The sequence below is a fragment of the Gastrolobium bilobum genome, unplaced genomic scaffold (assembly GCF_033153095.1).
Source record: "Gastrolobium bilobum isolate Gb01-03AN ecotype WA unplaced genomic scaffold, APGP_CSIRO_Gbil_v1 utg5912, whole genome shotgun sequence".
Lineage (NCBI taxonomy): Eukaryota > Viridiplantae > Streptophyta > Magnoliopsida > Fabales > Fabaceae > Gastrolobium > Gastrolobium bilobum.
In genome coordinates this window covers 64,519-78,507 of record NW_026895512.1, presented here as the reverse complement: position 1 = coordinate 78,507, position 13,989 = coordinate 64,519, and the positions used below count along the sequence as shown (strand labels likewise).

Sequence of the window (13,989 nt, the reverse complement as noted above, 5' to 3'; positions counted from 1 at the left end):
TGTAATTCAGCCATGATTTTAAATTGATTGGTTATATCAAATGTTTGTGACCTATTTGTCATAGTGTATATCCAGGTATAGTTGGAGTAAGCATCTACAAAAATGATGTAATATTTCGCACCAGATGTGCTGTTAGTTGGTGAAGGTCCCCATATATCAGATAAAACAAGTTCTAGGGGTTTTGTATAGGAAGTGGTAGTATTAGGTAGGTGTAATTGGTGCATCTTGCCCATACAACATGCACAACATAACTTTGAATCAATTTTATTGATGAAAGGTATATTACAATGCCTAAGTACCAATTTTACAGTTTGATAGGAAGCATGAGCTAATCTCGAATGCCAAAGATCCAAAGTAGAAACATTGACAGTATTATTACACAGATTTTCCTTGTGAGAATTGAAAGAAACAGAATCAAAAGGTAATGCAGCATCACTGTTGGATGTAGGCTGAACAGAACTTGGTTTGAACTTCTGTGTTCCATCAAAGGCATAGAGGCCATTCTTAAGCTTGCCTTGAAGAAGGATCTCCTTGGTAGCCTGTGATTTGACATAACATGAATTAGCATGAAACTCAAAGAATACTTGGTGTTCATTGGCAAATTGAGAAACACTTAACAGATTTTTAGACAATCCAGGTACATGCAGTAAATTCGATAAAATGAGGGATAAGGGACATATAGATGAGTATAAGATTGAGTGTCCTATATTTTCAATTCTCAAGTTAGAACCATTACCTACTTGGACAATTTCTTGACCTGTGTATTTGACTTTGCTTACCAGATTGCTCGATTCTGATGTAAAATGATTTGTTGCTCCTGAGTCTGGGTACCATGAGGAATCTGTAGCGGTGAAGAATTCTGATGATCCATCATCATCTTGGTGCAGTGAGCCAGCATATCCAGTATTGTTCGTGACTGTCATATTGGCTTCAAGATTCTTGCTGCTGTTATTTTCTTGACTGAATGGGCTGACAAAATTCTGATTGTACCTGTTGTGACACTCCCAACCAAGATGTCCATACTTTCCACAGACTTGGCATTGAGGTTTGTTATTTGTATTAAATCTGCCTCCTCCTCTGTGAGACCTGAACATGCCTCTATTTCAAAGTTTCTACCTCTAATCTGGTTGAAATTGCCTCTATAATTTCCAGAGAAAATATTAAACCTCCTTGTCTGCAATTGAGCCACATTAGCTTGCAGTGCTGTTGTTGAACTCTTTCTAAGCTTTTCCAGTCTTTGCTCTTGTGCCATAAGCAAAGCTTCAATTTCACCTACTGTGTACGGATCAGATCTTGACAAGACTGTTGTAACAAAGGGATCATAATCTTCATTTAATCCATCTAGTATAGCATCAATGTGGTCCTCTGTGCTCACTGGTGCACTGATTGCTGCTAAGGAGTCCACAACCTTTTTGATTTGAAACAGGTACTTTGATACTTCTCCATATTTCTTTGTATTCTTGAACTGAAGTTTCAGTTGTTTGATTCTTGCTCTCGTTTGAGAGGTAAAAAATTCCTCAAGTTTATGCCAAACTTGGAAAGAGCTTTCACAGCCAACCATTCTTGTGTACAACGTTTCAGTCATGGAAGAAAGCAACCACGAAAGAAGAAGTTGATCTTGCTGTGCATCAAGATCATGTGTAGTCGAGTCTTGACTTACATTTCTAGTTCTAATGTTTGTAGTATCAGCAGTCGAATCTGCTTGAACAAGTACAGCAGTTGGATCTGCTTGAACAGATGCATTTTTCTGCAACTCATTGTTGATGAACCTTGAGAGGTTGAAACCTCTGATTGTAGCAAGTGCTTGCTGTTTCCATGGAAGGAAATTATTCTCATCCAATTTGAATGAAACCGGATTCGAAAAAGTTTGAACAGAGTGCGCACGATTGGTCTCCATGAATCAGAAAGCTCTGATACCATGAAAGGTATCAGACACAGTGGTGAAGAAGAAGAAGAAGAGAGGATAAGAGAAAGGAAATTGTGGAGCCTTTCTTGTATTGAAAACTTAATAATGAATCTGTTAAACTTTACAATAAAGTAGTCAGCTTTATATGTGTAGCTGAGTACAACTGAATCAATGAAAACAGAATAACTAACTATCAGTTAAAACTGATTTAATAACTAATGAACTAACTAATAACTAACTAATTTGAAGATTTAATCGATTAAATCTTAAGTCAACCATTTTTTCCAGTTTTGACCCTTTAATCGATTAAATCTTCAAGGTAATCGACTAAATATGAACAGATTGGTAGATAGTTTTGAATAAGAAGAAAAATAATTATTAATTAATTAATGAAGGGCAGAAAGGTAAAAAAGCCCTAATCTACTCTACAAAATCTGATGTAAGAAATTATAAGTGATGGGCAAAAATGTCATTTCAGGAATCACTGGACTCTGTATAAATCTTCAGCAAAACTAGGGTTTTCTTTCTTCGAAGTTTTACTGGTCAAGAAGGGAAAGCAGCCGTCACTAAACCCTAAGCATAGCCCCTTTCTCCCTTCGTCTTTGATCAGCTCAGGTTCGTATTCATTCGTTCATGGGTTTATTTATTTTTCATGCAACATTTTTATCTGATTGATTATTTTTCATGTTATTGTTCTTGCACCCACTCCTACGTGTCACTGTAACGTTCATAATATTTTTCTTGTTTGTGGAGCATGCTTTTCTGCCGATGTATTGCTCCATCGTTTTAAAATTTCATTAAAATCTGTGTTTTTAAAAATTGGATTTGGGTGCCTGGTGAAGTTTAATTGATGTCTTTCATTGATTTTATTTACGAATTTATGTTGAAATGATAGCTTCTAATTTTACTTGGAATTTATGGTGGTTGTTGTGATCCGGATGTGGTCGATCCTGATCTGGGTTGCATAGCTTTAACTGAATTTGAAATTTGACACCCTACAAAATCTGTTTTTGGTTCACTGTTTATTAGTATTGAAATATGAACTTTTGAAGCCTGTTTAGTGTTTTGAGTAGTTTTTGGCTATTTTGGCAAAGTAGAGGAGACCTTTGTTGTTTTTAAAATTGACAAGCATTAACAATTTGCTGTCTTGCTCCAACATTACCTTTATCCAGGCCGTTTTTATTTTGCCTAAACTGGCTCTGTTGTCTCTTACATTTTGGACATGTTAATTTAGCATGCCTTGTGTCATTTAGAATATCTTCCTTAATCTTCGAATGGAATTTTTTATTGTAAAGTCATTTATATATTCAACCACAGCTATTTGGTGGATCATATTTTGTAATTGATCATTCACTTGGTCATTTATGGATCCTATTTGCAGAAACTGTACGCCGAAATTCCCACCTTGTTCCCCTAATCTCGTGTAATATCCCAAGCTCGAGAGGTTTCGGTTTTTTTGTGTGTGACACAATTGATGGTTAACCTTGTCGCTGTTGAAGAAATACATTTTATTTTAACTTAATTATTTATGGATCGATAATACGATTATATATTGATTGTATTATTTTCATCGCAGATTCTTAACCCTACTCGGAACTTTTGACAAAAGATGGCTTCGAGATTCTGGACTCAGGTTTTTAACATATGTTTGGATGCGTTTTAAATGTTGATTATGTGATATTTAAGCATTAACTTTTTAATTTAATTTTTGAATGGCAGGGTGGTAGTGATTCCGAGGAGGAGGAGAGTGATTATGATGAGGAGATTGAGACTGCAGCGGGCGAATCTGCTAATCAAGCTGTTACAAGCAGATACCTGCAGGACAATGCAAGTGATAGTGATGACTCTGATGGCCAAAAGCGCGTTGTCAGGTCAGCAAAAGATAAGCGTTTTGAGGAGATGGCTTCTACTGTGGATCAGATGAAGAATGCCATGAAGATTAATGACTGGGTGAGCTTGCAAGAGAGCTTTGACAAGATTAACAAACAGCTTGAGAAAGTTATGCGTGTTACTGAGTCCGAGAAGGTGCCCAATCTTTATATTAAGGCACTTGTGATGCTAGAAGATTTCTTGACTCAGGCTTTGGCAAATAAGGATGCGAAAAAGAAGATGAGTAGTAGCAATGCTAAAGCCTTGAACTCAATGAAGCAGAAGTTGAAGAAGAACAATAAGCAATATGAGGACATGATTAACAAATGCAGGGAGAATCCGGAGAGTGAGGAGGAAAAAGATGAAGAGGAGACGGAGGAAGAATATGAAAGTGAGGATGAGATTATTGACCCTGAGCAGCTTAGAAAGGATGGACCCAAGTCAGATTCAGAAGCTTCTCAATATGAAGATGACAAGACAGGTGCCAATGAAGCACCTTGGGACCAAAAGTTTATGAAAAAAGACAGAATTTTGGGCACACAGTTCTTGAAAGACCCCAGCGAGATCACATGGGACAAAGTAAACCAAAAGTTCAAAGAGGTTGTGGCAGCTAGGGGCAGGAAGGGAACTGGAAGGTTTGAACAGCTTGAGCAGCTCACCTTCTTGACAAAAGTTGCTAAAACACCTGCACAGAAGCTGGAAATTCTGTTTAGTGTGGTTTCTGCTCAGTTTGATGTTAATCCAGGCCTCAGTGGCCATATGCCCATTAATGTATGGAAAAAATGTGTGCAGAACATGCTGATAATTCTGGATATTCTAGTGCAGTACCCAAACATAGTGGTTGATGATTCGGTGGAGCCAGATGAGAATGAAACTCAGAAAGGGCCTGACTATGATGGATCAATTCGGGTTTGGGGTAATTTAGTTGCATTCTTAGAAAGAATAGATGCTGAGTTTTTCAAGAGCCTGCAGTGCATAGATCCTCATACACGTGAGTATGTGGAGAGGCTACGGGATGAGCCCATGTTTTTGGTTCTTGCTCAGAATGTCCAAGAATATCTTGAAAGGATTGGAGATTTCAGAGCTTCTTCTAAGGTAGCCTTAAGGAGGGTTGAACTCATTTACTACAAACCTCAAGAGGTTTATGATGCCATGAGAAAATTGGCTGAACTGACGGAAGATATAGATAATGGAGGGGAGGCAAGTGAAGAGTCAAAAGGATTTGAGGAAACACGAATTCCTACTGCTTTTGTTGTTACTCCGGAGCTTGTGGCCCGAAAATCCACCTTCCCTGGGAATAGCAGGAATTTAATGGATGAGTTGGTATCACTAATTTACAAATATGGTGACGAGCGTACTAAAGCACGCGCAATGCTTTGTGATATATATCACCATGCTCTTCGTGATGAGTTCTCAATATCCCGTGATCTACTGCTTATGAGCCACTTGCAAGACAATGTTCAGCATATGGACATTTCTACACAGATACTTTTTAACAGGGCTATGGCGCAGCTAGGTCTATGTGCTTTTCGGGTTGGACTGATTTCCGAAGCTCATGGATGTCTTTCTGAACTTTACTCTGGTGGAAGGGTGAAGGAGTTGCTTGCCCAAGGCGTGTCACAAAGCCGTTATCATGAGAAGACTCCAGAACAGGTACACTCCCCCTAATCCAACCCAGCTTTTTTTTCCAATGGTTGTTGCTTTGTGACATGGTGGAAGTTTTTTAGCTGCTGATCTCATTTTAGAGTTGAATGCATTTATTGTGACTAAGTGAGTAACTGAAAGGTGGGTGTGTGCATGTATGTATGTGCTTACCATATATGGTATTTAAATTAAATTGTGTCTCAAATACCAAGATCCCCTGTTAGTCTATCATTTACCCGTGTCCCTCATTGCCAGGTGTCAGGTAAGGTTTTTGTCTTCAGCATGACATTATATGTTAAATGACGATTGTTTAGTAAAACTGTATGTTTCATATGAATGCATGCATGCATTGTAATTGTCAAGAAATGATATGAATCTGTCTATAATAATTTCTTTGGTGCACTATGATCAACACTTAAAGAGGTTAGTCCTCTTTCCTAATAGAAAATGACATCATGTCAAGAATCTGGGAAGTAAAATAACGGAAAGAAACTGCACTGATGTGAAGATGTAATAATAGATTGTTGAGGAAAAGGAACTGGGATAGCATTTCTCTGATCCGTCCCATTTAGCATCCTGATGCTCAGCAGCTCAGAAGAATGGACAGATTGGGCTTTTTATTTTCAGTTATGCAATTATCAAGCAGCTATGGATATATGTTAGCTTTTCTTTTTCTTTTTTATAGTAGTCCAAAGTTATTAGTTATTTAAGTCTTGCATAACTAAATCAATGCTGCAGATAAACTCAATTTTAATGCATAGTAATAATCCCGATGTATTTTAGAATGTAGCAAGTTGTAAGAATATATGTTTGGGACATGCGATTCCTCAAAGTGAGAAGTTGTGCACTTTTAAATAAGTTTGAATATGCCGTGCTACTTTGATAATGTTGTCTTCCTTAGTTGTATTATGAAAGGTTTGCTACTGTCAAATCTTTTGAGTTTTTCTAATACATATTTTCATCATGATCAGATTTTGCATTTGTTTTATAATTGTGAGAATTACATTTGACATCACAGTTAACTCTTTTTAATTCTCTTCCAGGAAAGATTGGAAAGAAGACGTCAGATGCCATATCATATGCACATAAATCTTGAGCTCTTGGAGGCTGTTCATCTTATATCTGCTATGCTGCTGGAAGTTCCTAATATGGCGGCCAATATTCATGATGCAAAGCGCAAGGTCATCAGTAAGACTTTCCGTCGCCTGCTGGAGGTCAGCGATAAACAAACATTCACCGGTCCACCTGAAAATGTCAGAGATCATGTTATGGCTGCCACAAGGGTTCTTAGCAAGGGAGACTTCCACAAGGCTTTTGACATTATTGTCTCTCTTGATGTATGGAAATTTGTGAGAAATCGGGACACTGTGCTTGAAATGTTGAAGGACAGAATTAAGGAGGAGGCCTTGAGGACATACCTCTTTACCTTCTCTTCATCTTATGATTCTTTGAGCCTGGATCAGCTTACAAAATTTTTTGACCTCTCTGTGCCTCGCACTCATAGCATTGTTAGTAGGATGATGATCAATGAGGAGCTTCATGCTAGCTGGGACCAGCCATCTGGGTGCATTGTTTTCCAAGATGTTGAACACTCAAGACAGCAGGCTTTGGCATTCCAGTTGACAGAGAAATTATCTATCCTTGCAGAGAGTAATGAAAGAGCAACAGAGGCAAGAATAGGTGGTGGTGGAATGGATCTGCCTCTGAGGCGGAGAGATAACCAGGACTATGCTGCTGCTGCTGCTGGTGGTGGTAGGTGGCAAGACATGTCCCTTTCTCAGCCAAGGCAAGGCAGTGGACGTGCAGGATATGGTAGTGGTGGCGGAAGGCCATTGGCATTCGGCCAAGCTACTGGGAGTGGCTATTCAAGGGATCGAATGGGACGAGGAACAGGTACTGGCTATCAGCGTGCACGGTATCAAGGAGGTTCATCATTGAGGGGATCCCAGGGCGATGTATCTACCCGTATGGTTAGCCTCAAGGGAGTTCGTGCTTAAAAAAGAAGGTTTATTAGAGAGGAATTATAAGCTTTTAGCATTTAAAACTGTCGTCTGTACTTCAGTCTTCATAATTTTACTATGCACTAAAACATTCTGGTTTTCATTTTTGTACAGTTTTATTTTCTTTATCTAAAGATTCAATGAGAAATTTATGGGGGTTTTATTTTTATGGGATCTTGCTTTCATGTTTTCCCCATTTTGGCTTGGGTTTATTCTGTTCGAATTGTATCTGTAAGTTCTTGCTTGGCATCGGGATATTTGACTTTGTTATTATCTTCTGTATAGCATCTCCTTTGAATTGGTAGTTTATTTGTTCTTAGCAGCATTAATATCATTTGCTACAGTGAAACCATGCAATCATTAGTCTTGCCTTTTTAACATTTCTGTGTTGATGATGATACACTCTCGGGGTAAAATTTCATATTGGAAAAATGTCATCTTTTATTGTACCTTTTACAAAGCAAAAAATCTCATTTTATGGTTTTATTTAAGGGTTTATCTAGTCTCATTATCTTCTGTATAGCATCTCCTTTGAATTGGTAGTTTATTTGTTCTTAGCAGCATTAATATCATTTGCTACAGTGAAACCATGCAATCATTAGTCTTACCTTTTTAACATTTCTGTGTTGATGATGATACACTCTCGGGGTAAAATTTCATATTGGAAAAATGTCATATTTTATTGTACCTTTTACAAAACAAAAAATCTCATTTTATGGTTTTATTTAAGGGTTTATCTAGTCTCATTGTATGAGTGAAGGAGTTTTATGTCATAGATATATAGTGGTGGCCTGGTGGGATCTAACACCTAAAAATTAAAAAGAAAAGAAAAAAAATTGCATGGTTATTGAAGAATGTGTAAGAAAAAAATTTGTTTGATGTAACATAAGAATATTTTTTCTCTTTATTTAAAGTACTAACTTTCGTAATCAATATCTGTGAACTTCTGATTGTCATTAAAGTTTAAAAATAAAACTCTGATTTGTGGCCTTTTTTTTTTTTTTTTAACTATTTGAGATGTCTGGGGAGAACAACAACAGAGAGGGAGGTTGGTATCACTATTGTATTTTAAGGAAAATGTTGTGTATATAAAGCACAAATGGCTGAAAGCATATCTCCATTGAATTTGCCCTCAAAATTACCCCCATTTTGCAAATTATGTTATACATATCAAGAGTATGCAGATTTAAGTTCTCTCTTACCAAAAAAAAAGTTTACATTTTTTTTGTTCTCTCTTATTTCCTCTTGGTCGGACTTTGCCGGTTAGTCCCTCAATAATAGTACTAAAAAAATACCAATGCCGTATATTATTAAAAAAAGTATTTGATATCTGGAAAACATATAAAAAAAATTAATATTTGTATTCCATTATTGATAAAAATTATTAAGAAAATTTAAAATTGTTCTTTTTTAAAAGTTAGAACTGAAATGTTTAACTAAAATATTAAAATATAAATAGAGTGAATAAGATAAAATCATATAGGGTAATAGTTTTCTTATGTTGTAGAAGATATGTATTATCTCCTACACACTCATTGGTGCAAGTGGGGTCCATTTTTAGGGGAAGAGAGAGAAAAAGTAAAGTGGGACCCATTTTGAGTTTGTGTGTGTAGGAGATAGATTATATTTTATGCAACATAAGAATAATAAATCCCAATCATATATGGAGCTAACAAGTTATTCTTTCTTGTATCCAAAAAAAAAAAAAGTTATTCTTTCTTGCTCAGGTTTTCCTGAAGTCTAAACACTAGCCTTTTATATAGTTCTATCTTTCAATAACTTAATTCCACTCTTCCTAAAATACATATGGGCCGATTCACATAATTATAGGAAAATTATTTCACATAAGACAGGTTATTTTAGTAAACCCGATATTTTAATTAAATTAATTTATAATAACATATTTATATATATGAGTTTTATGAATGTTATGTTATAGAAAAGTTGTCAGATTATTATTACAGAGACAATGATGGTGGGTTCCACACTTTTTTTTGTCTTTTTCTTTTTTGAAAATAACAATGGATCCCATCATTTGAAAATTAGTTTAATAAGCTAACTGTGCCCACTTTTATTGGTATGTTTGTCATAGTCATTACCTATCAAATGATAAGTTTTATCAAATAAAGTGATAAGTTGTATACAAAAAGAAGAAGAAGTGATAAGTAAATTTCTATCGAAAAAAGTAATAAATTTCTATCCCCATAATCATATTTGAAAGAGTAATAAATTTATTTTCTTGAAAAAATTAATTTAATAACAATAAAGTGATAAGTAAATTTCTTTCGAAAAACAGTAATAAATTTCTATCCCCAGTACCATATTTTGAAAATTAATTCTTCTCAAATCATGCATGCGTATATAAACTTTAATTTATTTTAAATATGAACTTTTATGTTATTTTGCCGTTTTTATTTTGCCTAAAGTGGCTCTGTTGTCTCTTACATTTTGGACATGTTAATTTAGCATGCCTTGTGTCATTTAGAATATCTTCCTTAATCTTCAAATGGAATTTTTTTATTGTAAAGTCATTTATATATTCAACCTCAGCTATTTGGTGGATCATATTTTGTAATTGAACATTCACTTGGTCCTCTTCCAACAAAAGAATTTGGTCTTGGTTATATTATATGCAATGTTTGCGATTGCAGATTGTTTCAAATATCATCAATCATAATCTTGAGATTAAGTTCTAAAGATTTTCACATCATTATATTTACAAAAATAAAACTATCTTGAAATCTTGTTAAGAAATCAAATAGGGTTTATATTTGCACATTGCTTTTGGGAGAAAGATATTGTGACAACCAAGTTGTGTGACTACCAATTAATCTCACCGTTAGATCGATTATGTTGATCCAACGGTTATATTTATTTCCATCTTTGTATGGTCATGATTTTTCAAATTTAATATTTTATATTTATTTTCACCTTTGTATGGTTATGATTTCTCATATTTAATGTTTTCACTTTAAATATGGGAAATCATAACCTTACAAAGATGAAAATAAATATAACCGTTGGATCAACATAATCGATCTAACGGTGAGATTAATTGGTAGTCACTTAGTAGTAACATAACTTGGTTGTCACAGTATCCTTCCCCTTGCTTTTGAAGTATATTATTATTATTATTTGTGTTTTATGAAGCTTGATCTTTTATTGATATGATGGTCTGACTAGGTTTCCATTTTCCCTGTATGTGCACGATGATTGATGGTCTTTCAAACGCTAATATTAGTTTGGATATATTCTACTGCAGTTTGAAGCTGAAGAGCCATGATTTTTGTTTTTGGAGTTTGTTGGTGTGGTACATATATTTCTGATTTTTCTATCACCCTGATGCAATGTTTGTGTCCGAAATCCAATTGTTTTCCTCTTTCGTCATGTAATTGTTGCTTGTTTTTGAACAGGATGGAGTCTCAGGTGAAGCATTTGTTGTCAAAGTTAGGTGACCCAGGTTAAGGTGAAGTTTTTGGATGATCAGAACCGTCACATTATGAGGAATGTGAAAGGACCAGTGAGAGAAGGAGACATTCTCACACTACTCGAGTCTGAAAGAGAAGCAAGAAGGTTGCGCTAGAGTTTTTTTATGCGTTTGTCTCCAAATTTAGTCAAAACAATATTTGTCTTCATTTTTGTGGTAGTTAGTGGATGCCAAAACATTTAGCATCCTACTATTATTGTCTTGGATCTATTTTCTTTTGGTATTGTGGCTTGAGTTTTGATGTTTCTAGTTTAATCTTCTAAGATTGGAATGTGAGTTTGTGTATTAAATGTGATTTTTCTTCTATATGGTGCTTTTTATGCTATATTGACCTCTGTTGAGCAGTGGCTAGTAACTACAAATTTCTAAAATTTAAATGGGCGAATGGTATAAGACATTGCTGATATATATTACTGGTTGTTGTGAAGGTATAAGACATTATTGGGGTGACATTGGGTTATTATCTTGATTCATTTCTAAATACTTTTGAACAAAATTTCATGATAAAATATAATCCAGAAGTTTTATTAATTTCAATTTAAATAGACTTGAATGTTTCTTTCATAGTTCAATGCTACATGGAATAAGCGTTTCTCTAAAACCATTTTTAATTTTAATTTTAATGATCACTTTTTTAGGAGTTTGGGCTAACAACGTATATTTAAATTTATTAATTTTTTATTTTTTAAGATATTTCAATCGATTTCATTGTTTCGCGATTAGTCTGATTTGGGGTGGGTACACAGTGTTTAAAAATTTGGCTCGACCATCGATTCGGCTGAGGTCAGGGGTTACGGGTTCAACTGGGAGATTAGGGGATCACTGATACTTTAAAAAAATATAAATATATATTCTATATGAAAAATTCAAAATAATCAAACCACCAATAGTTAAAGATTCAAAATATACTTAACACAATTCAACCAATTACATCTACAAGTCAATATTCACAAGCTAATTAAAGTATTAAACTATAAAAGTATAAAACACATATTCAAATGGAGTTAATGTAAAGTTATATCATCAAACTCAGGCCCTTCTTGTCCTATTCATGCACCTACGACATTATGTGAAAGGAGATCCTTTACCAAATACAGAATATCGGAGGAGAGACGGCGACACGACAAATTAACGGTGGAAAAAAAGAACTAGTACCGTGGAGGAGATCACCAGAACATAGAGACTGAGTCTGAATATGGGAGAGAAGATCAGAAGAGAAAAATAAGAACAATTCAGATTTCAGTTCTAGTTCTAAATCTAGACAGCAACAAGTTTTTGTTTTTGTTTTCTTTTACACATCAAACGACGTCATTTCTTGTATAATTTTCATTTATAAAATAAAAATGCGGTGACCCCTATGACCCGAGAGTTACGGATTCAACCAGGGGGTTTCGGGGGTGAGAGAGGTCAACGTGCAAGTAGACCCTACTAACCCGAACCCTCAAAGAGAGGAGATTAGTGACCCGGAGGGGTCGACCTCGGAGTGAGGCAGGGTTTTAAAACACCGGTAGGTACCAAGATTAAGACTTTATGCTCTTCCAAAGATGTTACTGGGGATAGAAATTTATTACTTTTTTCAATTGAAATTTACTTATCACTTTATTTAATGAAACTTATCATTTGATAGGTAATGACTATGACAAACATACCAATAAAGGTGGGCACAATTAGCTAAAGTTTTGGTCCATGTCCCACAAGATGTGAGTTCAAATCCAGTTGATCGATGTGAGAATTTTGCTGGTGAGTAATATGTAATTCTTCCGGAAAAGATATTGGGGGTCTTCCCCGACACAAGTGAGATATCAATGTCTAACCCACTTAATTTTTTTTTGTTGAAAAAAAAAAAGAAGACTATGACAAACATGCGAACTTTACTTGATGCTGTGTTATAGGTCCCAAATTTGGTCGATGTATTACACCAAATCAAGCTGCATGTGGCCGTGATAAACACGGCTCACAAAAGCATGCTTTGATACAATTATTTTAGGGGGCGTTTGGTTGAGGAGAAATTTTTTGAATACTAGGGAAATGGTTGGAAAGTGAGTTTGGTAGGAAAATGTAAAAAAGTTGTTTGGTTGGAAAAAAAATTACCGGAAAAATTTGGTAAATATTATAAAGTTTATGTTTGGTTTGAGTTAAAATATTGATGGGAAAATAGTATAAAATTATGTTTGTAACGCCTTTTTAATTGAATTAACTTAAACTCACATAAACAAATTAGATTTTGCATTGTTAAAGGGTATTATTTCCAACAACTTCAAGCTCCGATTTTTATGCACCCATTTTAGCCCCACGAAAGTCAAATTATCAAAAATTAAAACACACACCTACCCACAGTGACACAACCACGCAGGACATTTTGGAATCTTCGTTTTAGATGCTTGACGGAGAACTCGGAAGGAGAAGAAGTAGAGATTGTACGCCATTCTTTGTTGTAGAAGACACAATCAAATTCATCTCTCTCATGCTCTGTTGTGTGCCATTCTTTATTTGCTTTGGTCTGTTGTCACGGTCTCACCCGCAACTGAGAAGGAGATTTTACTTCAATTGAAGGCTAACATCACGGTCTCTAACTTGCGTATGACTTCTCTCTCTGTGTCTGAGGTTAAGATAAAAAAGAGTATTTCAGTCACATACTTGTTTTCTTTTCTCCATTTAGCCGGTCATCTAAACAATACCACATGGAGAGTGGCATTTGTCCTATGGGTTTTTCGTCCATTTTTTCAAAGAATCAACAAAAGATGGGCAACTCAGTTTGCTTGATAAATTTTTAAAAGCTCTGAACCAAACGTCGTATTCTTATAAAGCCAATAATTGATGCATGGGTATTTGATCAGAAACCTTGAACCGAACGCGCCCTTAGGGAAAACAATATCTTATGTTAACAGTAACTATTTCTTGTACAAACAAACATAGGAAGAGAGAGAAAAAAAGAGATGAGAGAAAGTTAAGAAAATGGGACCCATAAACGTCTTTGTGAGAGCAGGAGATAGTTACTGTTCTACAGTAACATAAGAGACTGTTTTCCCATTATTTTATGACAGAAACAAAAGTACGCTTTATTTTTGCATCATAGATTTATG

The 13,989-nt window shown here is 35.2% G+C and overlaps 1 protein-coding gene across 2 annotated transcripts; it reads left to right on the top strand.

Annotated features, from left to right (window-relative positions):
• Nucleotides 1–2,455: 2,455 nt before the first annotated feature.
• LOC133314699 (eukaryotic translation initiation factor 3 subunit C-like) lies at nt 2,456–7,588 on the top strand. 2 transcript variants are annotated; one of them, XM_061516225.1, is made up of 5 exons: nt 2,472–2,521; nt 3,288–3,329; nt 3,483–3,539; nt 3,626–5,428; nt 6,463–7,588. In XM_061516225.1, the coding sequence occupies exons 3-5, from the start codon at nt 3,516–3,518 to the stop codon at nt 7,414–7,416; spliced, it is 2,781 nt and encodes a 926-aa protein (XP_061372209.1). In that variant the 5' UTR covers nt 2,472–2,521; nt 3,288–3,329; nt 3,483–3,515; the 3' UTR covers nt 7,417–7,588. The 2 variants fall into 2 exon arrangements, with proteins under 2 accessions (XP_061372206.1, XP_061372209.1); XM_061516222.1 differs by lacking the exon at nt 3,288–3,329 and having other exon boundaries at nt 2,456–2,521.
• Nucleotides 7,589–13,989: the final 6,401 nt, after the last annotated feature.

Excerpts from the sequence above, each read along its gene's own strand:
- LOC133314699 (XM_061516222.1), top strand. The coding sequence starts at position 3,516 with ATGGCTTCGAGATTCTGGACTCAG. Across the intron at positions 3,540-3,625 it reads CTTCGAGATTCTGGACTCAG|GGTGGTAGTGATTCCGAGGA; the intron begins GTTTTTAACATA and ends TTTGAATGGCAG. Across the intron at positions 5,429-6,462 it reads ATGAGAAGACTCCAGAACAG|GAAAGATTGGAAAGAAGACG; the intron begins GTACACTCCCCC and ends ATTCTCTTCCAG.